We start from the raw sequence: 26,904 nt of genomic DNA on the forward strand, positions 1-26,904 counted from the left end.
TTTTCGGGTTGGTTAACTCGTTTAAATTAGAATTTATTAGCAGTTCCTGGTTGGAAACTTGCCAATATTCCACACCTCATGCTAAAAGTCTACATGTGCAGCATTATTGTAATTGGTCAAAAAAAGGTGTTTTTTTTTTGACTAAACAATGCTGAATGAAAAATATAGTTATAGATTTTAGGGGCTTGAACTGTAGATAAGGCCATATATTTATCTTAATCTGTGTAACGTTTCTCTAAGCCAAAAATCAATGAGATTAAGTAATATCTTTAAAACCTGTTTAACAGTGATTGTATCACTGAATTTAAACCGGCTTAAGTGATCAGCAAACACGTGTGTTAAATACTGCCACACTTTGGTAAAACTCTCTTAATTCCATTGAACGAATTCATTAAAGAATACTTCTGTATTGACCTACATACGCGTAATTAGATCCCATAAAATGCTAAAGGCTACCACTCGGGGTATTCCAAGTATCAATGTCAATGTCGTGTTGAATTCCTTCAAGTGCATTTGCGTATCCCAACAAGGATGAACTTGCACTTTCAATGAGGAAGAATTTATTTATTACGTCAAGGAGGCTAAATTTACATTAAGGAAATGTACGAGTACACTTTCTTTACATAGTTACAAACCTATTCTTATACGGGAATTTGTTTTTCAATGTGCGAACTCTAAAAACATAATAATAGGATTTATAATAATTGTGACTGAAATAGCTATTTTTGTTATATTTTTAGACTCTAGGTTGGTAAGTAATGAACTGTCCTTGTTAATTACTTGTCAGTAAAAAGGCAGTTTTAGATCAGAAAAAAAGTGTCATGGTTCCTTGTTAAGACAGTCAAACTATCAAATTTTAGCAACAGAAATAGCAACTTTTGCTTGTGATCATTGGTTGCTAGCATAAAACAATGACAGTTTTGACATTTGACAAGTAAAATTACAAATTAAAACTGTCAAAATTATTTGACATTTTCGAGAATAAAATTGTGTCCATTTAAAAACAATAAAAGGCATTTCTTACAGTGAAGGCATTTTAGCACTAAATTTAAAAACTTCATAATTTAACTAAAACATTTAAAAAAGACAATAATTGATTATTTATACTCTGTTCAATGACTGTTGTTATGAGAATATGTGTCTTATAACATGACAATACCAGTTGTTCTCAGTTTGACGTTTAAAAATTAATGTCAAGTTATTTTGACGGTTTTATCTGTTTCGTAAATAAGAAAAATTTGTGTCCAAATGCCTTTCTTTCATATGAAAAGGAACAAATTCTCTAATTTGAAGGTGCCAAAGACCTCTAAATGATACTGAGAACTTTCTGAAATTCTTCAAAGCCTTCTACTACTGTCTTAAACATTCCCAGAACAGTTTTAAATTGTCTGAGGCCTCTAGGACCATTTTGAAAGTGCCATAGATCTTTAAATGTTATTGAGAACCTTATCAAAAGCCCTCTACTACTGTCTTAAACTTTCCCAGAACTATTTTCAATTGCCAAAGACCTCTAGAAACATTTTTAAAATTTCATAGACCTCTAAATGCTATTGAGAAGCTTTTAAAAAGTACCAGAGGCCTCTACAAGAGTGTTAAACTTTCCCAGAACTGTTTAAAATTGTCTGAGGCCTCTAGGATTATTTTGAAAGTGCCATAGATCTTTAAATGGCATTGAGAACCTTATCAAAAGTGTCAGAGCCCTCTACTACTGTCTTAAACTTTGCCAGAACTGTTTTCAACTGTCAGAGGCCTCTAGAAACATTTTGAAAGTTTCATAGACCTCTAAATGCTATTGAAAACCTTTTAAAAAGAGCCAGAGGTCTCTACAAGAGTTTTAAACTTTGCCAGAACTGTTTTCAATTTGCCAAAGGCCTGTAAAAACATTTTGAAAGTTTCATAGACCTCTAAATGCTATTGAGAAGCTTTTAAAAAGTGCCAGAGGCCTCTACAAGAGTGTTAAACTTTCCCAGAACTGTTTAAAATTGTCTGAGGCCTCTAGGATCATTTTGAAAGTGCCATAGATCTTTAAATGGCATTGAGAACCTTATCAAAAGTGTCAGAGCCCTCTACTACTGTCTTAAACTTTCCCATAACTATTTTCAATTGGCAAAGACCTCTAGAAATATTTTTAAAATTTCATAGACCTCTAAATGCTATTGAGAAGCTTTTAAAAAGTGCCAGAGGCCTCTACAAGAGTGTTAAACTTTTCCAGAACTGTTTTAAATTGTCTGAGGCCTCTAGGATCATTTTGAAAGTGCCATAAATCTTTAAATGGCATTGAGAACCTTATCAAAAGTGTCAGAGCCCTCTACTACTGTCTTAAACTTTGCCAGAACTGTTTTCAACTGTCAGAGGCCTCTAGAAACATTTTGAAAGTTTCATAGACCTCTAAATGCTATTGAGAACCTTTTAAAAAGAGCCAGAGGCCTCTACAAGAGTTTTAAACTTTGCCAGAACTGTTTTTAATTGCCAGAGGCCTGTAGAAACATTTTGAAAGTTTCATAGACCTCTAAATGCTATTGAGAACCTTTTAAAAAGCACCAGAGGCCTCTACAAAAGTCTTAAACTTTCCCAGAACTGTTTTAACTTGTCTGAGGCCTCTAGGATCATTTTGAAAGTTTTATAGATCTTTAAATGCTATTGAGAACCTTTTAAAAAGAGCCAGAATCCTCTACAAGAGTCTTAAACTTTGCAAGAACTGTTTTCAATTGCAGAAACATTTTGAAAGTTTCATAGACCTCTAAATGCTATTGAGAACCTTTTAAAAAGAGCCAGAGGCCTCTACAAGAGTCTTAAACTTTCCCAGAACTGTTTTAAATTGTCTGAGGTCTCTAGGATCATTTTGAAAGTTCTATAGATCTTTAAATGGTATTGAGAACTTTACCAAAAGTGTCAGAGCCCTCTACAAGTGTCTTAAACCTTTCCAGAATTGTTTTAAATTCCAGAAGCCTCTAGAATCGATTGGAGTGTCAAACCCCTCTAAATGCTACTGGGAACCGTCTAAAAACTGCCAGAGGCTTCTAAATACGCCTGTAGGAGTTTTTAAAATTTTAAAACAAATCCTTGCAAAGAAAAAGCATCAAACATTAGTTCACTTTGACATAACAATTAGTTTTAATTATGCTTGCAATGCAGTCATTTCCTAAACATTTATACCTGATTTCACCATAAACAATTAATTTGAAATGTTACTGAAAGTGAAAAATGATCAATTACTTTTTGACTACAATGACTTTAACCACATGATTAATTGTCAAAAAATTCAAATAGATTGTCATCGACTGCTTAAATTCACTTAATGCATGTTTATTCATGATCTCCTTAAGGTCATTCGCTTTGGGTTAATAAATAAAACGTTCCACCACCTACAGGATTTTTAAAATATATTTCAATGAAACAAATGTCAAACGCCTACTTTTTAGTTTTTTTTTTAAATTACGAGAGAATCCTTAGTTAATTAATTGTGTTTTGAAAATTCTGATTTACATCCAGATTTGAGAGGTCAAAGGCTACTAAAAATAGAGTTTAAAATCTAGGTCAAATGTAAAATTTAAGATATTAAACGTTAATCAATTCCAGGTTTACAAAAAAAGTATTATAGGGATTTACAGGGTAGTCCCATATCAAAGATGATTTTACGGTTAGTAGCATCAAACTCTAACAATTTTCATTACATTAAGGCAAAATACATTAATTTAGACTACACTTTTAATCACACTGTATATTTGGTTTTTAAAAATCATAATACTTACTGTTAACGTAGTAGATTCCGTTTTGGTCGACAAAACCATTGGGAAACACAAATTGAGATTCGTATTCTAAATCTGAAACAATAATATCAACTTTGTTGAGTTTTCAAAGTTTTTCGGATATCATCAGGACTTACCAGCTGACTGATGATCGGGCGTGCCATTTTCCGTTGAGTTTCCCGTCGAAATAGTCGAGTTTCCCGTGGAAGTTTGATTGTGATAGGTTTTCGGTTTATTTAAGTAGCCCTTTTTAAATAGAACGTCCTGTCTCGGTGTAGTTATCCTTGTATATTCATCTGAAAACAAACAATTTTTAATTACATTCATCTAGGCTAAACAGAGGTATAGAATTTTTATATGTGACGGGAAAATTGAGGATTGTCAAGGCTGACTTTCGTCAAGCAGTTTTTCTTTTGACGAGCAACGTTTATACCTACTTTTAAGCAAGTTTGATAGTAATTACTCGGTTATTTGAAATGTGCTATTATCTATTGGTTTTTGTTATGGGAAACGTTAATTAACTGGATTTAAATTACCGTTTTTTAGTCTCAATGCAACTTTTTTTCCAATAGCGTGAGTAAAATTTAATTTGACCAACTAATGCATTTTAAATGCATAGGCATGATAATAATCACTGACTGTAAAAAGGAGAAAAACTGCAAATATAAAATATAGTACAAATATTTGTAGAGTGCAAAATAATTTAAAATCACTATTACAAAACACTATGCTCTAAGACAAATTTGCTCTAAAAGCAAAGAAAAACCCTTTTAATCAACTGTTTCTCGTAAAACCCCATTTTTGTCTGTTTGACTAAAGCTTTCTTCGTTTTTTAAATTAGAAAACCAGGCTGTATATATAAATCTTCAAATTTGTACAATGGACGATAAATATTGTTCTCAGTTACAAAAATATTCAACAAAAAGTTATTATTCTCTAGAACCAGCTAAAGAGGCTCTATACCCTATAAGAGGGAGAGACAAAATTCCCCATTCTAGGTTAAACTCAAATTTAAGTAAATCTGGCGCTGTTCACTATTGGAAGGAGAGTATTAGATGTTCAGTAAATCTAATAAATATGCGAATAATGCCCACTAGTTTCTTGTAATGCCCAGTAATCCCCAATAACGATACTTACTAATTTTCTCAAAAACTTTTTTTAATAAAATAACTGCTGCTTTTTCTAAATGGGACACCTTGAATATTTTTTGTATTTTCGGATTCTACGTCAAATTCTAGACATATTTTGTGTATGAATATATTCGTTACTGATATTTACCATTTTATGTAAAATTTGATATTTTCAATCTCTAAAACAGTTTTAATTTACACGAATCAGATTTCTTGTTTTTTGTTGTGTTAAATAAGGTTTGTTCTAAGAGTGGTGCAAGAAAGACGTCAAAATTTATGATACAGGGTGGTCAAAATATCGGCTCAAAAATAAGTTCTAAAAAAGAACAGAAAGTCTAGTTTTTCAAATGGAACACTCTTTATTTTGTCTGATTCTCTGTTCAAAATTAAGGTAAGTTTGTATTAGGTCATTTATTGAAAAAGTTTATTCTTTTAATTGAATCCACAATGTAACTTGTTAAAATAACCGAGTTATTAGTAGCTGTCAAAACTGTCTTTATCGTTAAAAAACTCCCTGTAAAGTGTAAATAACTCGCTTATCTGCAACACTTTGTATAGACTTTTATATGTCAATGGATAGAAGATAAAATGGGTTTTTCAAAAATATGGCAGGAGATGTCAGAAAGCTTCAAAGCTGACTAAAAATTTATTTGGAAGATTTTTTTTTTAAATCGGACATGTACGGCCATGATATTTGGCACAAATCTAGTTAAAAACAGGGCCGTAGCAAAACTGTACAAACCAAATAATTAAGGTCGATTTTCGCTTGCATTAAGTGGTCAACCTAACGGAAAACCTATTAGGATAGTTCTGGTGTTTCAGGCAAATTTGACCCTTACGAAAATTATCATTTGCAAAAATAGTTTTTCAAGAAATTTGCATCGAAGTAGGTCACGTGACCGTGTTTTCTTATAATTTTCCAGGGTTAAATTAGTCTCAAACCAGTCAAAAAGTGTTTCTCGTCCACCCTGTCAGTAAACCGTAAATAACACATTTATTTGCAACGTTTTGTATAAACTTTTATAGGTCAATGGATAGCCAATGGAATGAGCTTTCCATTGACGTATAAAAGTCGATTGGTTAGTGGGACCGTTTAGCCGCTAGAGGGCATTTTTTAGTTGTATCCTTTTTTTGTTTAATCTCCAAAAACTCGCTTAATTGCACTATTTTTGCTAAAGTTTTATATGCCAACGAAATCCCACTTTGGGTTAATAGGTTGGACGGTTTTGCCGCTAGAGGGCGTCAAAGTTTATCAATTCTGTAATGCTGCCAATTCCTAAGTAATGCCCACTAATTCCTACAGTTGGTACACCATACCATACTGCCCAAATCATTCAATACAAAATTCATGTAAAATAACTTGTATATAATATTTATTTCGTCCATTGTAAAAATCTGAATTAACTTTAGCCTGCTAATTACAAAGTGGCTTGATATTAGACTGTAAATATGACAGGAGTTGTTTTGAGTTTCTAGGTTAGGTTAGATTAGGTTATATGAACCATTCTTTTTATTGGAATATTTCCAAAAGTGTTCCAAATATTCCTGCAAAAGTAACCAGACAAACAACAAATTTGAAGAAAAGCCGTAGTTTTAAATTTCATAATTCAAACTTAATGGAATAGAGCCTCTGTCGTTGCTCTAACACAATAAGTCCAATTTTATTGAACAACTTCAGTGTATTTCACTAAATTTCCTGGTTTTCAGGCATTATCAGTTACGGGTAATAATTTCCCACTAATATACAGTTGTAATTACAATGGTTATTACAAAAGTCCTAATTTCAATTTAAACAGTTTAATTATCATATTTTACAATATTACAATAAGCTTTCATTGTTATTAGCAAATTTGTTAATGTTAATCGTCATAAACTGTAGTAATGTCGTATTTGTTGCCTAATTATAAGTTCAAACAACAAATTTGTTGGATAAAATTTTATATTAATTTTCATATTACTAAAACAATTTAAAAAAAAATTAACAACAATCATTATCATTAAAACCATTTCTTTAAAAATATCAGCTAGTCGAAATATGTATTTTTGACCTATAAAGATAACGAATTAAAACTTTTCCAAAAATATCATCGCCCAGGCTTGTTGTGATTTTAGAAATTAGTTCAGCTTCTTAAACACGACCGCAATCTATAATTATTATTATTACCACTTCAGTTGGTAATTTAATGCAATTTAACAAGATATTTGTTATTTATATTACAACTTAAGCTTGAAACTGAATCAACAATAAAACTCACCGGGCATAACTTTGACATACTCACGTCCACTACAGATCTAATATTATACTGGCCCAATTATATTTAAACTAGCCTTGACATTAACCAAACCGATTATTTTCCGACTCTAAATTTACTTTTTGGGACTCCGCGCTGACCAATATTTGGTTTGGTGATTTTAACGCAGGTTGTAATATTGACATTGAACCCAGGTACCTCTATTTTCAGTGTTAGTTCAAATCTACCAGAGTGTTTGCTAATCCAATTTAAGAAAACACTGTGTGCTTGGTATATTAAGGTGAAACAGTTGCACAGTCGTTTTGATTTGACTATCCTGCACTAGTTAGTACTATACTCTGTATATTCTCTGCTATATTCTGATCAAAACGAATGGCAGTACTATCCGGTATTACTCTAGATTTTCTGGAATTTACCGGCGCCGGCCTTGCTTCGAGTAAAAACTGGAACACTCACGTGTCTGGTTCGACGCGTGTTAACGACGCCATTATCTATGTCTATCTAAATTTATTTTATTCGAACAATTTGGGCTACTGGAGAGCTGCGGATGCCGTTTTATTTCAAAACTAAATTATGCGGCTTCTTCATCATTTATAAGCTTTATAAGAGGTCGAGCTGCAGACCTGGAAACGTTTTTACTCAACGTTGCGAAATTAGCTTAATGGATAGATAAGGTGAGATTAGGTGTTCTAAAATTAAATTGGCGGGGTTTTGTGCGTGTTTCTCAGGTCTACGATTCCAATTTTACGCATGAACCTATCTTTCTTTGGTCATATGCGAGTAATTCAGGTAATAGCAGCTTTGGAACAACCACTGAAAGCTTTTCTGTTGAGTTTACCACGCCAAATGTTTGTTGACTGTTTCAATCAGAATTGGTCAGTTGGCATTATTATGAACCAAATTGGTACAACTAACTTACAAAGTATTAATTAAAATTTCATGTAGATTCCAGAAATCAAATGAAAAGTATGGTTTTGCAACAATTCAGGTAATGGAATTTTGGACGAGTGAACTTTGAGCGTTTTAAACTCACACTCACTCAGAAACAGAAAAAATGACAGTTTTTCAGACTCTAAACACCTTTCCCACGTGGAAAAACTTACAAATTACATCATGTCATGTCATTTTGATGGAAAAGCTCATAAAGTTTTTAATTCGTGCGATTAGAAAACTGTCGACCACTTTGACGAACTGAACTAGCTATGACGTTTAATGATGTTTAATGAATGGCTTATATAGTCACCTGACAGCTGACAAAACTCATTAAATAGGACCGTGAAACTATAAAATGTCAAATAGTAGCGTCTCTTTTTTGATTTTGATATGAACAACGCCTAAAATTATTATTCGTAATTCTGTGGAGTTAAATTTGGTAGTTTTGACGTTAAACGACAGTTTAAGACGTTAAATTTGACAGTTATGATTAGAGTCCGGATTTCTAGAAATTTTGCTTTTTGTAAATAATAAAAGCAACCAACCTTTGACATCTAATGTGAACGATTTATGCAAAAACGCGTCATTTGACAAGTTTTTGCTTTTCTCTTCGCTTTGTTTCTTTTTTCTTCGTTTTGTGCTTATTTTAGTTTTTTGTGCTTATTTACTGCTATTTTTGTATGGTTTAAATAGTTTTTTAGAAAACAAGCTTTTGAAGTTTTTAAAAATAAACTAAACTAATAACTGCTTTGACAAAAAGTTGCTATATTGAGATATTGAAGGCTTCTGAACTACAAAAACATGTTGCAAAATGTATAAGTATCAATTTACAAATTTAAACGGACCAAAAAATTTCCAAATACTCCTGAAATAGTCTAAAAAAATGTAAAACATTCCAAAACACTATAAAACCTCTAAAATGCCTTGCAAATCTTACAAAGCAGCCTAGAAGCTTCTCTTTAGAACAGTCTAAAAGCTTCCAAATGCTTTTCAATTTATCTAGAAACTCTCAAAAGCTTCCGTATGCTAAAGCAGTTTAACAGCTTCCAAAATTTTCTAAAGCCGTCTAAAAGGTTTCAAATGTCTTAAAGGCAGTCCAGAACCTTAAAGGATCTTTAAACTGCCCCAACACCTTCCAAATGCTCCTAAAGTAATCTAAAAAGCTTTTAAAACACTACAGAAACTCCAAAATATGTCGAAAGCCTTCCAAAACAGTCTAGAAGCTTCCAAAAGCTTTTAAAACACGCTAAAGACTTCCAAATAATCTTCAACTAGTCTAGAAGCTCTCAAAAAATTTCAAGGCAGTCTAAAAGATTCCGTATGCGTCTAAGGCAGTTTAAAAACTTCCAAAAGTTCAAATTCACATGTCTTAAAAGCAGTTCAGACCCTTCAATGCCCCTAAAGTAGGCAGAATTCTTGCAAAACAGCCTAGAAGCTTCCAAAAGCTTTTAAAACAGCTTCCAAAACTTCAAATTCACATCTCAATAGCAGTTCAGACCCTTCAATGCCCCTAAAGTAGACTAAAAAGATTTCAAAACACTATAGAAACACCAAAATGCTTCTAGAACAGTCGAAAGCCTTGCAAAACAGCCTAGAAGCTTCCAAAAGCTTTTAAAACACGCTAAAGGCTTCCAAATAATCTTCAAATAGTCTAGAAGCTCTCAAAAAATTTCAAGGCAGTATAAAAGCTTCCGTATGCTTCTAAAGCAGTTTAAAAGCTTCCAAAAGTTCAAATTCACATGTCTTAATAGTAGTTCAGACCCTTCAATGCTCCTAAAGTAGTCTAAAAAGATATCAAAACACTACAGAAACTCCAAAATGCTTCCAAAGCAGTCGGAAGTCTTTCAAAACAGTCTAGAAGCTTTCAAAATCATTTAGAACAGTCTAAAAGATTCCAAAAGCTTTTCAACTAGTCTAGAAGCTTCCAGAAAATATTAAAGCAGTTTAGAAGCTTCCAAAAAATTTTGTGAACCATGTAAGAGATTCCAAATGCCTCTGAAGCATTCCAGAACCTTCAATATGCTGTTTAAACAGTCCAAAAATCTTCCAAATGCTCTCAAGTAGTTCAAAAAACTTTTGAATGTTTTCAAAACTGTCTAAAATCTTCCGTATGCTTCTAAAGCAATTTGAAATTTTCAAAAAATTTCTAGAAGTTGAACTCAAAAAAATGTTGCATCTCTGAAAGAGTTTTGTGCTTTTTTAAAGCTCTTTTAGAGATTTTTATGCTTTTTTAACTATTAAAACTCATTCAGCGGTTACATAGAACTGGAATACGCAAATTAGTTGTATTTCTTTGATAAATCGCATTGCAAGTTGTATCTATAGAGTGATGGATAAATCACACTGTACATTATATTGATAGTTCTATGGAGCAAAATATGACAGTTGTGACGTAAGCATCAAAGTTTCTTAACGTCAGAATTGACAAATTTGACTCCATGGAGCTGTAAACACTACTCACAGTGCAATTTTTCAAATTCACACATCTATTTGACAACAACACTTTTAGGTCACTGGTAAGTGAGTTTTGACAATCATGACAGTTCTCACGTGACGCAAGCAAAGTATTGAATTGTTCATTAACGTCCTAACTGTCAAATTTGGCTCCGTGGAGCTTTAAATACAACTTCCAGTGTAATTCCTTAAATTCAACTATTTCTAATGTGCAGTTGTTAGCCTTTTCTTCATCATTTTCTCGAATTTTCCTAAACTTCCTTAAACTCTCTTGACATTTTCTCCAAAAATAAATATATTTATTATAAATCTAATAAATGCCAAAGAAACATTCAAAAGCGTTCCTTATTATCTTCAGACTACAAGCCATGTTGAACAATGAGACCAAAAAAGTTCCCAAACTTCGAAAAAGTTTCTGTTAGCATTTGAATCAAAATTACACCGAATTATCAACTGAAACGTTACTTAGAAACACAGCTAAAAGTGGAGGCTATAATGTGTTCTCTAGGACACCACAAAAAAGGTAAGTGGGATAACAAAGTAAGATCATTACAAAACGTGAAGACAATTACAGTTTTATGATACAGTCCGACAGAATGAGATATACATTAAAATTCAATAAACCTTATCTATCTATAACTGATGCAAAATTAGAAGGGAATATTACTCCAGTTCAGTTCTTTTTAGAAACATTTCTTGTAAATGCAAACGAACGGAACAAATCAACCACCAGTCTAATTAGCATCTCACCGGACACATTTTTTAAAATAGGTTTAATGGATTCAAGCCGAAACCGGTTAAAATAAAATCATAATGGATCATCTCTCTAGAACGCTTCACGTCAATAATGACATAATTAAACACCTTGACTCTCGTATGGTTTTTAAAGGTCAGCAATTGTTTGTCCTTATGCACTTTCAGCTAACAATAGGATTACCATAGGTTTAGTAATATTATGCTGATTTTTCTTTACCTTCGTTAAAAGTGATTTTTGTTTCGCTGGTTGTACTGCTCGACCTGGTGCTCTTTGTGCTGCCGTCGTACTGGTTGTACCTTCTTCTCGCTGGCGTCGACTGGCTCGAATTAGAAAATTTAGAGTAGTACCCGTTACTTCTGGAATATCTGCTGGAAACTGCCGAGGAATTTGTGTTGGATTCTTCACTGTCGCTGTGCTCATCTGCAAGCAATTAGAATATTTTACTAACAACCAATAATAGTCCTACAGTGTATAAACAACTTTTGGATCAGTTAGGCCTAAATTGCTGAGAAAATCAATACGACCCTCAAAAGGGGGTTCCGAGTGATGCAGCAACTATAATTTATAAAACTTGACGTCCCTAAAGGGCAACGCCATTTGCGAGACGTATATAATCTAGGGAGAAGGTTTCGATTTGGTAGGATTTCCGACTGATTTTGTGTGTTTATTTTAACCAATATTACCACTTGGTGCATTAGGCAAAAACGTGATAACAGCCATAAAAAAACTTTCCGCAAATTGAAATAGACATTGATCGGTCGGACTTAACTCGAGAGATCACTAAATTGCAAAAATCAAGTTGCAAAATATCAAATTTAATTATTGATAAACTTGATTTATTACACTCATTGATTTATCCAAGGCATATAAAACAGCATCTAAGAGTAAAACACAAAACATGTTATTAGAGGTCAATTATTGCTTATTACTGAATAACCAAAGTTCAAAATATATTCATTTTTAGAAGTGTAAGATCAAATAGGGTCGTAAATTAGAATATTTGATAGTTGATACAAAAAATAAACAGAACTTAAAATATTAACGGTAGGAGTTCCAGTTTATCGAAAATGTTTATTTAAGCTTCCGAATTATTGCAGCTAATTTACGACTTTGTAGCATGTTATGTCATATAAAAGTATGTATGGTTTTTTTAAGCTACAATGTTGCTACTTAGGATGCTTGACAAAATATAGTCAAGGATTTATGGCAGGAAGTTTTTATTTGCTTCTTATAGTTTTTGTGGATAAAGATTACTAAACAACTGAAAGTCTTAGGTAAAAACCAAAACATAATACAACTAAGATATTGGATAACCTATTAAACTTTTGCTCAAACAAAGTTATTGTTTTTTTGATATTATTATCAACATAACTATTATCCTACTATAAACGTCTTAATTATTGTTGTCTTAATTACAATTACAGTAAAGTTGGTCAAGTTTTACTTTATAAGCTGGTTCAGTAAATTATACAACAAATTCACGCTTATAATGTGACAGACTGTAAATTAGAAATCTTTCGTACCAACTTTAAAAATGTAATAATAATTAAAATCATTAAAACCAATGAAGCTAATTGCTAGCTAAACTGCTCAACTAGCTAATAAACATTAGCTTAAAGATACAAGCTGTACGGAATACGTATTGGGGATGGAAAATGTAGACATAAGGACATTTTATGGTCATTTACATGCTCTATACAGTGTGTCCCAAATTGGTTCTACACGTATTGGGATCTCGGTAACCGTAAGAGCTACAGAGTCGGTTAAATAGGGAAAGTTTTAGAGAATTTTATGTGAAACTTATTTCCGGTTTCCAAATTAAATTATCTTTCTCCGTTTTCCGGAAAATTGTTAAAGGCTGCATTTTAAACAATTACTTACAGCTCTTTAACAAAGCCAAAGAGAGTTTTGAAACTAGGACATTATTAAGGCACTTTTTTACGTAGAACACGATGACGTAATTAGAAAAAATCTATCGTCATTGGTTTCCGAGATATGGATGATAACTTTGTTAATTACTCTAGCAGCCATTTTGAATTTTTGCATTTTTGGAAAGCGCTTACAAAATCCTTTATTTACTTGATGATGATGGTATTATTTAGCTTCTAAAGACCAGTAAAACGTTTTTTAAAATTTTTGTCAACCTCTGATGTTTTTCCCAATTTTGTATAAAACACACTGTATAAAATAGTAATACGTATTCAATAACACCCTATGTGTATTTTGAGATAGATAAATTTAAGAAATACACTACCATGATAGAACAAATCAGTAATAAAACCTGTGAGAAACTAAATATTGATGATAAAATAAGCTTTGAACTTGTCCCAAATACTTCTGGTTTACCCAAAAGACAAAACAAAGAAATACACTGCATTTCTTCAGGAAATTATTTAGTTATTTTAATTATTTAGTATAAGTATCTGATAAAGTCTAAATATTGCCTAGAAAAGGATTCTATTACAAAATCAACACTTTTGAAGCTTAAACGGATAGACTCAAAACAGGTTCCAATTGGAGAAAAGCATACAAAAACATATTCAGAAAACAGAAAATAAATAAATTTAAAAAAATACTACTCCAGGAAAAAAACAAATAAATTAGGCAATAAAATGTCATAAAATTGAAAGTTTATCAGGCCCCAACCGTGGATATACCGGATGTCTTAAGTACCTATCTTTATAACCTTGGGTAGGACTCTTATTGGAAGGTTTCTAGTTTCTGTTAATTTCTTCTGTTAGTCTTTCCTCTGGCGCTGTTAGGTTTTAAACAGGTCTTTTAATGTGTTTAAAAAGATAATTCAAAATTTGTCATTTGGCAAGTAAATTGTGTTTTTTGATGACCAAATCATTTTGCAGAAAGATCTTTAAAGACCTGTGTTAAAACGTAAAATAGATACTGCTTGTACTGCGACTAAGATAGTTGTTTGCTTCTAAAGCAAACTGTTTATTTAGACTGATTTATAACTATATTTTCTTGAATAAAGTTCAGTGCCTTATTTAGAAGAAAATTAATGAATTCCTGTTGAAACGAGATTATACTAAATTAATTTAAGTTGATCAAAAGGCTTCAATGCCTTTGTCATCAACGTAGCTTTACAAACCTATCATTTGCAAAACACATAGTAAATTTACTACCTAACCCAACTTAATGCAAAAAACCAAGTATTTACAGAAAAGTTTGTGACTAAACTTTACAGGGCCGTAGGCACAAAAATTGAGGAATACAGCCCTGTTATTTGAATAGGCCCCATAGAACCACACATTTTAAGAATTTTTCCGTAAGTAGCCAAAAGTGAAACACCAAAGATTTTTCATAAAGCTTCCGCACATATTTCAGAAACAAAAAAATTATGATAAGTTCATCTTAAATGACAGATTGAACAAAAGTAGAAAATGTTAACTTTTTGAGATAATACCAATTGGACTGCTCTTGCAAGCAAATGATGGTGTAATCAAAATAAGTAACTAATAGACAAAGAAGAAATACAGTTTTTTACTGAATCTGTCAACGCTTCTCGTGTCTGAAAAGCCAAACTTTTAGTTTATTCAACTGGTAGGTTCAAATTTTTTTGGAAAATTCTGTAAAAAATGTTTTGAAATCTATCCAGTTTTTTATTGTCTTATATCTAATGGATTGTGCTACTTAATAATAGCGTCTCCCTGAAAATAGCCTATTGATCCGCCAACTAAAGTAGCTGGATTGGGAAATCGTTCGTGGATAATAACACATAAACGAGCAAACTCACGCGACGAATTTTTCATGTTTCTTCCCCTTACAGGGATTTCCATCCACAATACAAAAATTGCGTTTTCCAACATTTTATTAGACTGGCGCTTATCTGTTTAGCTTTGAATTACATAATTCAATTAGCGGTGCCTTTTAATCAGTGATCTGTTTTCAGGCTTTCGACTCCTTTTAACGCTCTCTAGGTACTTGAATATTGTATTTTCGGTGCTCCTAAACATCCCCGTATCTAAAAATACAACATGACACACGTCCGCCTAGGATCCATCTTGCAAACAAAACAATTTCCGTTCCAAAAGGGCATAGAGCCAACAGAAACCTATGTAAAAGTCAATATTTGCGCCTCTGGTTTTTGTTTCAACCTGGCTGGTTATCAAAGCTGTGACTTTCTTCGCTTTTATGGGGGTTTTAGAGCAATACTAGGTTAACCTGCTTTGGACAAAAGAACTTTAAATTTTTAACGACAGTTCAGTTGCTTCAAGTCAATCAAGGAAAGTTAATGATTATTTAATGCGTTTTTGAGGTCTACTCGGTTGTCGTTTTCATTAATTAGGCGAAACTAACTTGTCCCATGTGTTTTCAGAAACGTGTGAGATCTAGTTCTTGCATTACTTTAAAGATCCAGAACCGGATCACAAAATTTTAATAGTAAAACCCATTTAACAACCACAAACCAAAACTACTTTGTCATTTTGTGCTTTAAAGTTTGACGCAATTATTATCGGAAAAGTTTTGCTTGATCATCCAATTATGATAAGGCAAAAATGCGTGTTCATGGACATATAAATGCATGGTTTTAGTACTTCACTGGATTTCTGACAGGCTTTTCAACCATAAGTAATTTGATACTTTTGTCTATGCATGGGTATTTAGAAAATCTGTCATATTAGATTAATTTCCTTAGTTACTCATGTTTCAACCATACTGGAATCACTGAAGTACTAAAAACACTTGCTGTATCTACATTTGATTTATTAGACATTCCCTTTTGTGTTCATTTGTTAGATTTGACACTTATAAAAATAAGTGTTTTTATCCCAGTATTTTGAGCAGAGTCACCGAATTTTGTATTGTTTTTTTAATTTTGTGTTTAAGTCGTACTGAGACCAGAAAAAAATAATTAAAAACACAATAAATAATTTAATTTTTTCAGGTAGAATATAACGTGTAAATGCATGAACCTTTAAACATATCCATATCTATCAGATAGTTTGCCAATAAAATGCTGGAAAAAATTTGAATTTCTAATTTTCTAAAATACAATAGATTTGAGAATTAGTCTATTAATAGTCAACAACAATTTTTCAAACAAAATTGGTCAATTTACTTTGAATATTTGCGTAACACTAATTAAATTCTTTTAAATTACTTGTAGAGGGTATTTTATGCACTTTTCTGTCTTTTTTCACAGTTTTTGTAACATTTTCATGAAAAATTATTCCAATCACATTGTTTGATAGTGATTAATTTTGATTGCATTTAAAAACAAGTGGAGGATTTTCACTTTTCGTACCTTTTTTGCAGCTTCTTTCCAATTATCTTCGTCAGACACTTTGAGACAAAATTATCTGTTTTTTGTCTCTTCTAAACCAATTAAGGTATTATTTTTAGTTTTAATAACATTTTCAGGTTAGCAATTAATCTAACCACGTTAATAAAAAGCAATAAAGATATTGTTTTGATATTGTAAAATTAAACATCTTGGCTATTGGTCAATCTGTTTTATGCATTTTTCAACTTTTTAAATGACAAGTTTATGAAGATTTAAGTCCTATATCGATTTGGCAAACAATGAACGTTATTAATTTGAGTTGTTCAATTTACGAGGAATTAAAAAAAAAACAAAAAGTTCCAAAATACAAAAACCTTTGCGATTTTGAAAAAAAAAACATTGCATGCAAATGCATTTTGAGAATAGTTGTTATGAATTCTACATCAAACAGAGGTTTTACTTTAATTAATTCATAAACCTATAAAATGGACGTAAATGATTTAGAACTGTATTGCAGTTCATGCTCTGCAGAACATGCTCTTTTTTACTTTTAGAGCTTCATACAGTGCAGTATTTTGGCATAATGAACTAGCTCTAAAGAAAATTAATTTAGAGCAAATAATTAGTAATTTGGCAGATGAACTAGCTTTAGAAACAGCTTTACGTCATATCCATCAAAAATGGACTTCTAAAAAACGTTTAATGTGAATTTTAACAGATATTGTACAAGTTTTAAAAAAGTTTTATGATTTTATAGCTCCATGGAAAAGATTCTATCTAAAATATGCTCAAAATAAACAGATACACATCACGACTATCAAGTTTTTGCTTATGGACGTATAACTATAACAGTTCTTTTAAGGAGGTTTTGTAGTTTTATAGCTTTATGGAGTGGTATTTGACAGTTACCACCATTGTGACAAATTTAAATATGTCAAAACTGGGCGTGTTACCTATCAAAATTAAACTTAATAGCTACAAAGTACATTTAACGCAATTTAGAGCTTTTAAGTTACGAAAGAGATTATTTCTAGTTAGTTACCGAAAAGTAAACATGTCTTGTGATCATTAATAACTTTGTATACAGGGTTTTATTATAAATTACCCACCCTGTATCACTTTTACCGCAATTATTCCCTTTTTTTGACTTTTTTACACCTGCATATTATAAATATATTGTAGTTCAGTAACTGGCAGTTTACAGGATAAAACAAAAAAACATTTTTTTAACGTAACAATCAGTTATTAACCATCAGTTAATTATTAACATTGTCAAATTGATGTGCCATAAAAATACAACTAATTGTACTACAGCTTGTTATTATAGAGATTAAAGTAATATTAATATTAAGTCAATAAATGAGTGGCAATGGATTAAAAATAGATAACACAAATTGTAATCGGAGAAAATTTAAAACTAATATTTAGATATCTTTGAAAGTATTCGGGTCAAAACTTTTTCCAGAATAATTGATATAATATTGCGAAACTTTTCCACAATTCAAATTAGTTCGCATATTTCATAATCTACAATATTTTGATACTTTTCTAATTAAGTTAACTCTGATCATTACAAATAATTTCAAAAGTAAGTGCATGCCTGTAACATGTAACACAGCCAGATTCACCACCAAACGGAATTTAAAGTTATAAATTATATGAACGTCAAATTAGCATTGTTTTATATGTAATTCAGTGAAAATTAAGTTGGGAAAGGTTCCAAAACTTTTCCACGCTCGTCGATTTCCTCTGTGTTATCATGTGGTCAATTTATAATAAGCACAATGACGTTACTTGTCGGTAGTTACAGCGTAAAATAATGTCAAAAAATGCGTTTTCATTACAAATTACTGTGAAATCCTCGATTTCATTGCAGGCGCCTTAATTCAAACATCCTGACGAGTTATATGAGTAGAAACTATCACAATCAAAAAAATTATGTTTTAACAAATCTTCGGTTATTTTTAACTGAAAGATACTTATTTAAAAGGCGGAATCACATGAATATTTGACGTCTATCTCGGCGTCTCATGATCTCCGACTTGGAGGTTATTTTGGGAGTGACTCTGTAGAAACGGAATTGAATTCGAAAATAGCTTACATAGTTAGGAGATTTGAGTGTGAAAAAAACGTTTCTTATTCACTGCCAGCACGTGATTAGTGCTCTTACCTCACTCACGTTTTTTTTCCTGATTGTATAAACCAGAAATATTTCAAACGATTAGTATCGTTTATACACGGATTATTTTAAGACGTCCCCCAGGAGTCTATACAATATTAGTTGAATAAACAAATTTAAGCGTCTATGAGTATATTTAAAACATGAAAAGGTTCCTCCTTTCCAGCACCACCACAGTAATTAACCCACTTTAGTTGGAGGATTTGTTTGACAAGCCAATGAGTGATTATAAAAATGGTTTATAATGGATTAGGATTTACGCAAAGTGCAAATATTTACTGACAATTCACCTGACGTTCTACAAATTGTTGCGTAATATTGAATAGAAACCTTGAGAAATTCCAATCTTAATTTGCTGTGGTCAAATGAAAAAATCGTAATAACATCTATTCATATTGCATGCAAATTAGAAATTCTGTGCTTTAAAACTGTAAGAATTTTTGGTGTAAACCTTTTATTTTTTCCTTTGTTTTCTAACCACCACTTTACTTACTAATATTAGAAAATCAGAAAAGTGATAAAAAAAAAATAAATTGATCCGCTATTTGATTGGACCTAAATTCTCAAATTCCTCCATATATTCAGTAATTCTATTCTTCCAACAACTCAAAAAACGTAAAATTTTTTTATTGCTTTATTTATGTCCAACCAAATCATTATTCTGTTTTTACTGCTTAGTTACCAAATCCATAAACAGCCAGTTTACTACCCACAAACCAGGATTTTTAAGAACTTTGAAGAGCTCATGATAAATTATTACTGACTTGTTTTTGCAATTTTTAGGTAAGGTTACAATAATTCAAAAAAACATTACATGAAACCAACCTTTTAAAACTTAATTGATTTTTCATTATGGTGATATACAAGCCTGATAAGTATTTCAAAAAATTACTTTTTAGACTCACTCATAAATCTAAATTACATAGTTTCCACTTCAACACCACATCTTGGTTATTTTAACAGTTACAGGGTGGTTAAATAATTCAAATTACACCCTGAAATCCTTTTTTAACCACTTTGTTAATGTCTATAGTAAAAATCCCAAATAACCAAGTTTTTTATTAATAAATTAGATTGGGCTAGATTGAAGACTGAATTTGACAGTTTGCATTGCAACAGCCTATAACACGGTTATTTTTAAAGAGTTACAATGTGGTTCAATATATTAATTTGTAGCCCTTGTAATCCTTTTCTAATACCTCATTTTTAACTTTGTATTTTAACTTTATACTAATTAGTTGTTATTTTGAATAGGTTTTAGGCTAGGAAAACGTAACTGTTTCTAAAATAGAGGATATTCTTAAATAAACAATAACACTCACAAAGTGTGTTTTTTGCAGGAAATGAAATATTATAACCTTCTGAATAAACTTTCAAAAACTTTCAAACGTCAGTTCTGATGGAAAAATCCATTAAGAATTTGTTTTGCTGTAATTAAAGCTTTTTGGGATCTGGAGGACATTAAAATTTAAATCTTCTAAATATGACTTTGACATCAATCTGCAGATGTGTAAAAAAACGTAAAATTTTCTTTAAAAAATGCCTAGTTTCTTAATTTTTTTAGCAATTTTGGTACATTTTAGCTTCCAACTATGCTCAGTTCTTATAGCAAAACCTATTAAGATAATGGCTTATTTCAAGCAAATTTGAACTATAATGATATTTGTGGTTTTTCTAGTAATTGAAATTTTTTGGGATCTGGAGGAAATTAAATATTCAAATCTTCTAAATATGACTTTGACATCAATCTGCAGATGTGTAAAAAAACGTCAAATTTTCTTTAAAAAATGCCTAGTTTCTTAATTTTTTTAGCAATTTTGGTACATTTTAGCTTCCAACAGTTCTTATAGCAAAACCCATTAAGATAATGGCTTATTTCAAGCCTATTTGAACTATAATGATATTTGTGGTTTTTCTAGTAATTGAAATTTTTTGGGATCTGGAGGAAATTAAATATTCAAATCTTCTAAATATGACTTTGACATCAATCTGCAGATGTGTAAAAAAACGTAAAATTTTCTTTCAAAATTGCCTAGTTTCTTAATTTTTTTAGCAATTTTGGTACATTTTAGCTTCCAATTATTCTCAGTTTTGAAAAATAGTGGGATATTTCAAGAAAATTTGACCCATCAACATATTTGTTGTTTTTGCTGCAATTTTACTTTCACAAAATTGGTTCTTGAAGCTGCTTTATGAATAAATTGATCAATTTCTTTGACATCAAACTTTGGTGTAAAACCTGCTTTACTAAACTTGGATCCAATTTCCAAACCGAAAACCTTCAATATTTTTATGAAGAACCGAATATTTAACAGTCCTGTTTTTTATGCAAATAATTAATAATATTAGTAATGTCATTAAAAAACCGTACGATCAATATACATATTAACAAAAATTGAGTTCCCAGCTAGCTAAACACTGTGTTCGTTTTATCATCAGGAGGAAATAGAGTACCACCTATTTTTGTTGTGATTTATGTGATAGTTTTGGCATTGGTATGGAAATAACTCTCTACTAAACTTTCCAGGACATTGAAATACTTGAAGTTTAGAGGTTTTTAAAAATTAATGACGACATAAAATGTCAGTTAATTAACAGTATTATTACACTTCCTCTGTTTGTAATTTCCTGGTATTTTAGCAGCCATTATAAACTAAAAACTATTTAATATTTTTTTTCACTTTCTTCTGTTTTTAAGGTTTCATACCTAAAAATGATGCCATAAAAAGTTACACGATGATTGACCAATATGACGACCAGGTGCCATGGTTGCCAAACTTTCATTAGTTAGAAAGGTTACAACGAAATTTTGGCTTTAGATGTTTTATAACCTTTATGCGTTGAGCAATGCGATAATTTCGTTTTAATTTTTGGCACCAGTCGTAGGTTCCATTCTGTTATCACAACTGCACTTTTTTTGATGTAATCTGTTTTCAAAATTTTAATGTAAATAACTTGAAGTTTGGCGCTTTTCAAGTGTACAGGGCACGTGAAGGGTATCTTACACTTGTGTCTACTTCAAAGGCATGAGAAAAAAATGTTTATCGGTAATTAAATAGTTTTCAATCGTGTAATCGCAGAAGATGTTGTGAAACGTAAAGGATATTCACCTTTAATTTCAACCTGAAAAAATTACAACTAAGGTGTGTCCAACAAGGTCAAAATCAATGCGATATCGATCTAGTTTGTTTACTAATAAATTAAAACACTGAACTTGAATTATTAGTAGCTCAGTTTTGTATGTTGCTTTTTTGATTTGAAAGGTAAAATTTCATTAGTATTCTCAATAAAATGGGTTTTTAAGTTGACAAATATTTGAACCACTTAGTAACAATATAACATTGTCCTTGTTCAAGTTCGAATAAAAGTGTGCGCCAACTTGACAGGTTAACACATTTTCAGATCAAACTTTTTTTTATTGTTATCAGACAATAATCGAAATGTGGAACATACCCAAAGTTAATCAATTTGTCATTGGGTTTTTATCTAAATGCATTTTATTGACGTTTTAAAAGCACTTTTGAGATAATTTTGTATGTAGTTGTTGAAACCTCTTCAAGTTGGATTATTTACTTAAAAGAAAGTTTAGAGCGAATCCATTAGTAACAACATGGCATCTAGGTTAGGTTAGATTAGGTTAGGTTGCAGGGAGTCCCTAGATTGTGCGGAAAAATACTACCACAAATTCTTTCCTAACCTAACTTAACCTAACCTAACCTAACCCAATTTATACCTTAGTCCAAAAGTGGATAATTCCGTAGAAAAGACAGGGTGAGTCAACGATAAGTTATAAGTTCATTATCTCATTTGTTTCGAAAAATACAAAAAAAATGTTAAATATCAAATTTACAGTATACAGAGTGGTTCATAAAAATTAAATATTAGTTTTTGTAATTTTTTTTTCTTTGAATCCTAAAGATGACGTGACTGTTTTAAATAACGAAATCGTATTTGACAGGTCACGTGACCGTTTATAAGTATAAACTGATATTTTTCAAAGTCACGTGACTCTTTTTAAGGTAAAAATGATCATGTGACCATCAATATTTTATTTTTAAAAGTCTAGTGACTCTTTTTCAAAGTGAGCACGGAATTCTAACGATCACGTGACTGTTTTAAATAACGAAATCGTATTTGACAGGTCACGTAACGGTTTTTAAGTTTAAACATATTTTTAGAGTCACGTGACTCTTTTTAAGGTAAAAATGATCATGTGACATTTTGAATCATCAAATTTAATTATAAAGGTCACGTCTTAACATAGAATTCATAACGTCACGTGATTCTTTTTACAGTCACGTGACAAATTTGAATCATTACAATTTTTAAAGGTCTAGTGACTCTTTTTTAAAGTGAGCACGGAATGCTAAAGATCACGTGACTGTTTTAAATGGCAAAATCGTATTTAACATGTTACGTGTCCGTTTTTGATAAAACTGATATGTTTTAAAGTCACGTGACTCTTTTTAAGATAAAAATGATCATGTGACATTTTCAATCATCAAATTTAATTATAAAGGTCACGTCTTTAACATAGAATTCATAACGTCACGTGATTCTTTTTACAGTCACGTGACAAATTTTAATCATCAATATTTTTAAATGTCTAGTGACTTTTTTTTAAAGTGAGCACGGAATCCTAACGATCACGTGACTGTTTTAAATAACGAAATCGTATTTGACAGGACACGTAACGGTTTTTAAGTTTAAACTGATATTTTTAGAGTCACGTGACTCTTTTTAAGGTAAAAATGATCATGTGACATTTTGAATCATCAAATTTAATTATAAAGGTCACGTCTTAACATAGAATTTATAACGTCACGTGATTATTTTTACAGTCACGTGACGAATTTCAATTATCAATATTTTTAAAGGTCTAGTGACTTTTTTTAAAGTGAGCACGGAATGCTAAAGATCACGTGACTCTTTTTATCACCAAAACAGAATCCTGAAGGTCTCATGACCGTTTCCTAGTTTTACGTTGATACACTGAATCACGTGACTATTTTGAATGTTAAAATATCATCCTTAACGTCACCTGACAATTTTTAGGTTGAAGCTGAAAGAGTCACGTGACCTTTTTTAAGGAGCAAACGGCATTTCCCGAAACAAATGAGATAATACACTTTATCGTCGACTCACCCTGTATAATTTAGTTACATTTTTAGTAAATGTTTTTTTAAAAATTAGCGAATTGTTTCAAAACTATGCTAGGAGAGATTTTGTGGGGTGAATAATTAAAAACTATTTTTATTTAAATAAAATTTGTTACTTTTTTGTGTCATTCTATATTTAACTCTAAATTAAAAATTATTATTGTATTTTTGTATTATTATTAAGTACTTATTGTAGTACTCGTGCTGTTCTGTTAGGTTAGTTTACATGTGTTCTTACGATAATGTCTGCATGCTATTATACTTTAAATAATATGACAAACATGTCATTTAACTTGACAGATTTTGAGGTTAGGTTGTTATGAATCACTTTTAATTTTGACTTTGGAATAATTATGTTATGTTTTTAAAAATCTATTTTGTAATAATGATTTTAATAACACTATTGAGCTTACGAGTGGGATTTTATTATATCTTACCTACCTTATTGATTTGAGCAGAGATTTTTGAGATATTTGGACTTAAAATGACCTCCATTCGTGTTAAATGCGTTTTTTTTTTAATAAAGTTTTTATTACTAAAAGCTGATATAAAGTTACTATTTTAGTTTTTAGTAATAGACTTAAATTAACTTTTAACCTGACCATAAAAATATCAAAATTATTACGAAAAACTAAATTGCACTCCACTTTTGAACTAGGGTTAGGTTAGATTAGCGTTTTTTTGGAACACACTGTAGAATTGTCTGTCACAGTTAATACAAACTGCTTTAACAGATAACTTTCCTAAAAATAAACTTAGAAAAAACTTTTATTGTGTATTTCATGTAAATTGCAGGGCTCGTCCTGTAACTGGCTTTCACAAGTTGCTATTGTTTCCTATTTTGAACGTATTTGTAATACAAATTTTGATTAAAATTTAAACGTTTATTTACGACTCCATTCAAGTTAAACCGTAAAAGTGAAAACTATGACAATAAAGGTTATTAATCTTATACACTAAAACAATTGAGTATAAATTTTTGCATGCCATTGTGTGAGATTTTGATTGAGACAACTAAATAATTACAAGAGTATTATAGCGTTTTTAAGGTCACACTTTATTACTTTACGGTCAAAACAATAATGCAAACGAATCAAAATTGGTTTATAAAACGTTTCAGACTTAAACCAAAAAACCTTCCACCTTTGATCACTTATCTGCAAAGGGCCTTATACCATGTTGTGGTAAATATTGAACTTATCCTAATCAAATATTGGCAAACGATTTGTACGTCGTGTATCAGTCTTATTTTTGGTCAGTTTTCAAACCTTTTCAGCTTATCAAATAACCGACAGTTTGTATTGTGAAACCACAAAACGCCATCAGAAAAAGTGTGTCGCATTTCATTGTCTGAACGGTCACACTCGAGCAGCCATAATTACGCTAACTATCAGAGTAACAACATTTTTTACATAGTAATTTAGTTGGTTTATTCATTCACAAGTTTCTATTTGTTCTATAACAGGAACAGTCACGCGACCAAAGTCATTCGTGAGAATTAAGTAACTGGGATGCTGCAATAAAACAGGTTTTTGGTCAATTGGAAGTGTTTTGTTATTTTCGGATTTGTTTCCCTGATGACAATAAAACAGTTTTCTATAATTTACTATAATAAGTTCCGTAACTAGTCACTTAATAAACGGACGAACTAACACGAGTATCTCTATAATCTTATTTACGGGTCGTAAAACCAATTTATCGCCCTCATAAATCTCTAAATTGTGTGTGTTAAGTTGGTAAACGTATGCTAATCAACTGAATCTTATAATGTTGTATTATCAACCTGAAATTTGAACAAATTTTCTAAATTTGCTGGTTTTATTCACCTCAACTGCCAAAGCCAAGATTTTCCTGGTTCAGCTTTTAATAGATAACTTATAAACATAGCATTTACTTTCATCCGGATGCTTATATGTTCCTAGTGTTATTTTTGAAAACATTTAGAGCAATGCAGTACCATTATCTCTCCACTAAATCCTTACAAAGGATTATCCTGTTTGAGTTTTGTGTAGGAACCAAGTGGAAATTTGGCCTTCTTGACTCTAATATTGACATTGAGATAACGCTTTACTCTACAGGGTCTCATATATCTTTTTTATCATCGTAATTTCGGATTTTTGGAGTCGTTGACATAAACTTAGACTGATAATTTCGTGGGAAACAGTTGTGAAAAGAATGTATTGTTACCCAAAAAAGCGTCAGTTGCATTTTGCCTAAAATTTGGGACTTACTTGGATTATTGAATAAATACAAGACATGGTAAAGGGAAAAGTGTCTCATAAATATGCACCCCCTATTTTCGATATTGATCCAACGAAAACAACTTTCCAAGTTAAATTGCTAGTTATTTTGTATTATTAAGGAAGTTGTATTTGATATAGGTTAGACATTAAATGCATCCAAACTCCCATGAACAAATTAGCCTAATTCGAGTTTTTTTATGTCTTTTACTGTATATTTGTTGAAAAATATTCAATTTGTTATTCCTTAAAAGTCACGTTAGACTTCCCCAAATAACTTTATGTTCAGTTCGGTTATGATCTGGTATTAATTATTTTTATTAACATTTAATGTAAACGAATAGTTGAAAAGTGACAGTTTTGCAGTAAACATAGTAGTAAAATGACTTAGTAGTTAATTAACTTTAATTGATTGTAATTCAACAAACAAACCAACATTACTTTAATAATCTAGCACCAATCTTATTTTTCGATGATTTATTACCTATTTAATTTTGGCAACGTATTCCAAATACACTCTGTCTACTAGATACTTTATAAACCTCTGACAACGCCGTATTAGTGCCAGATGCCTCTATGCTTCTAAAACCATTATAAAGCTGCTAGAGAGCCCTAAAACCTTTTTCAAAATGCCAGAAGCCTCTAAATACTCGGTCAACGCTTCCAGAATCTATTGTAAATGCCTGAAACCTCTAGAATTATTTTAAAATTGCCAGAAGTCTCTAGAATCTTTATCAAGTTGTCACGGATCCTTTTCAAAATAGCAGAAGGCTCGAAATACTTTGTAAACTCCTGAAAAAGCTATTATAAAT

At 31.2% G+C, this 26,904-nt stretch overlaps 1 protein-coding gene across 2 annotated transcripts in view; it reads right to left on the minus strand.

Annotated features, from left to right (window-relative positions):
- LOC145726436 (uncharacterized) overlaps positions 1 to 26,904 on the minus strand; it is a 48,635-nt gene that overhangs the window by 18,990 nt on the left and 2,741 nt on the right. Inside the window, exons 2-4 of one of the 2 annotated variants that reach the window (XM_081975490.1) lie at positions 11,492 to 11,695; positions 3,887 to 4,045; positions 3,753 to 3,824 (exon numbers count right to left, since the gene is read on the minus strand). In XM_081975490.1, the coding sequence (XP_081831616.1) occupies positions 3,753 to 3,824; positions 3,887 to 4,045; positions 11,492 to 11,695 (435 nt within the window). Of the gene's footprint in view, positions 1 to 3,752; positions 3,825 to 3,886; positions 4,046 to 7,134; positions 7,157 to 11,491; positions 11,696 to 26,904 lie in introns of those variants that run through there. The other variant, XM_081975491.1, reaches the window with a different exon arrangement.

This window comes from Ips typographus, linkage group LG3, assembly GCF_016097725.1.
Source record: "Ips typographus isolate SLU linkage group LG3, UJ_Ityp_2.0, whole genome shotgun sequence".
Lineage (NCBI taxonomy): Eukaryota > Metazoa > Arthropoda > Insecta > Coleoptera > Curculionidae > Ips > Ips typographus.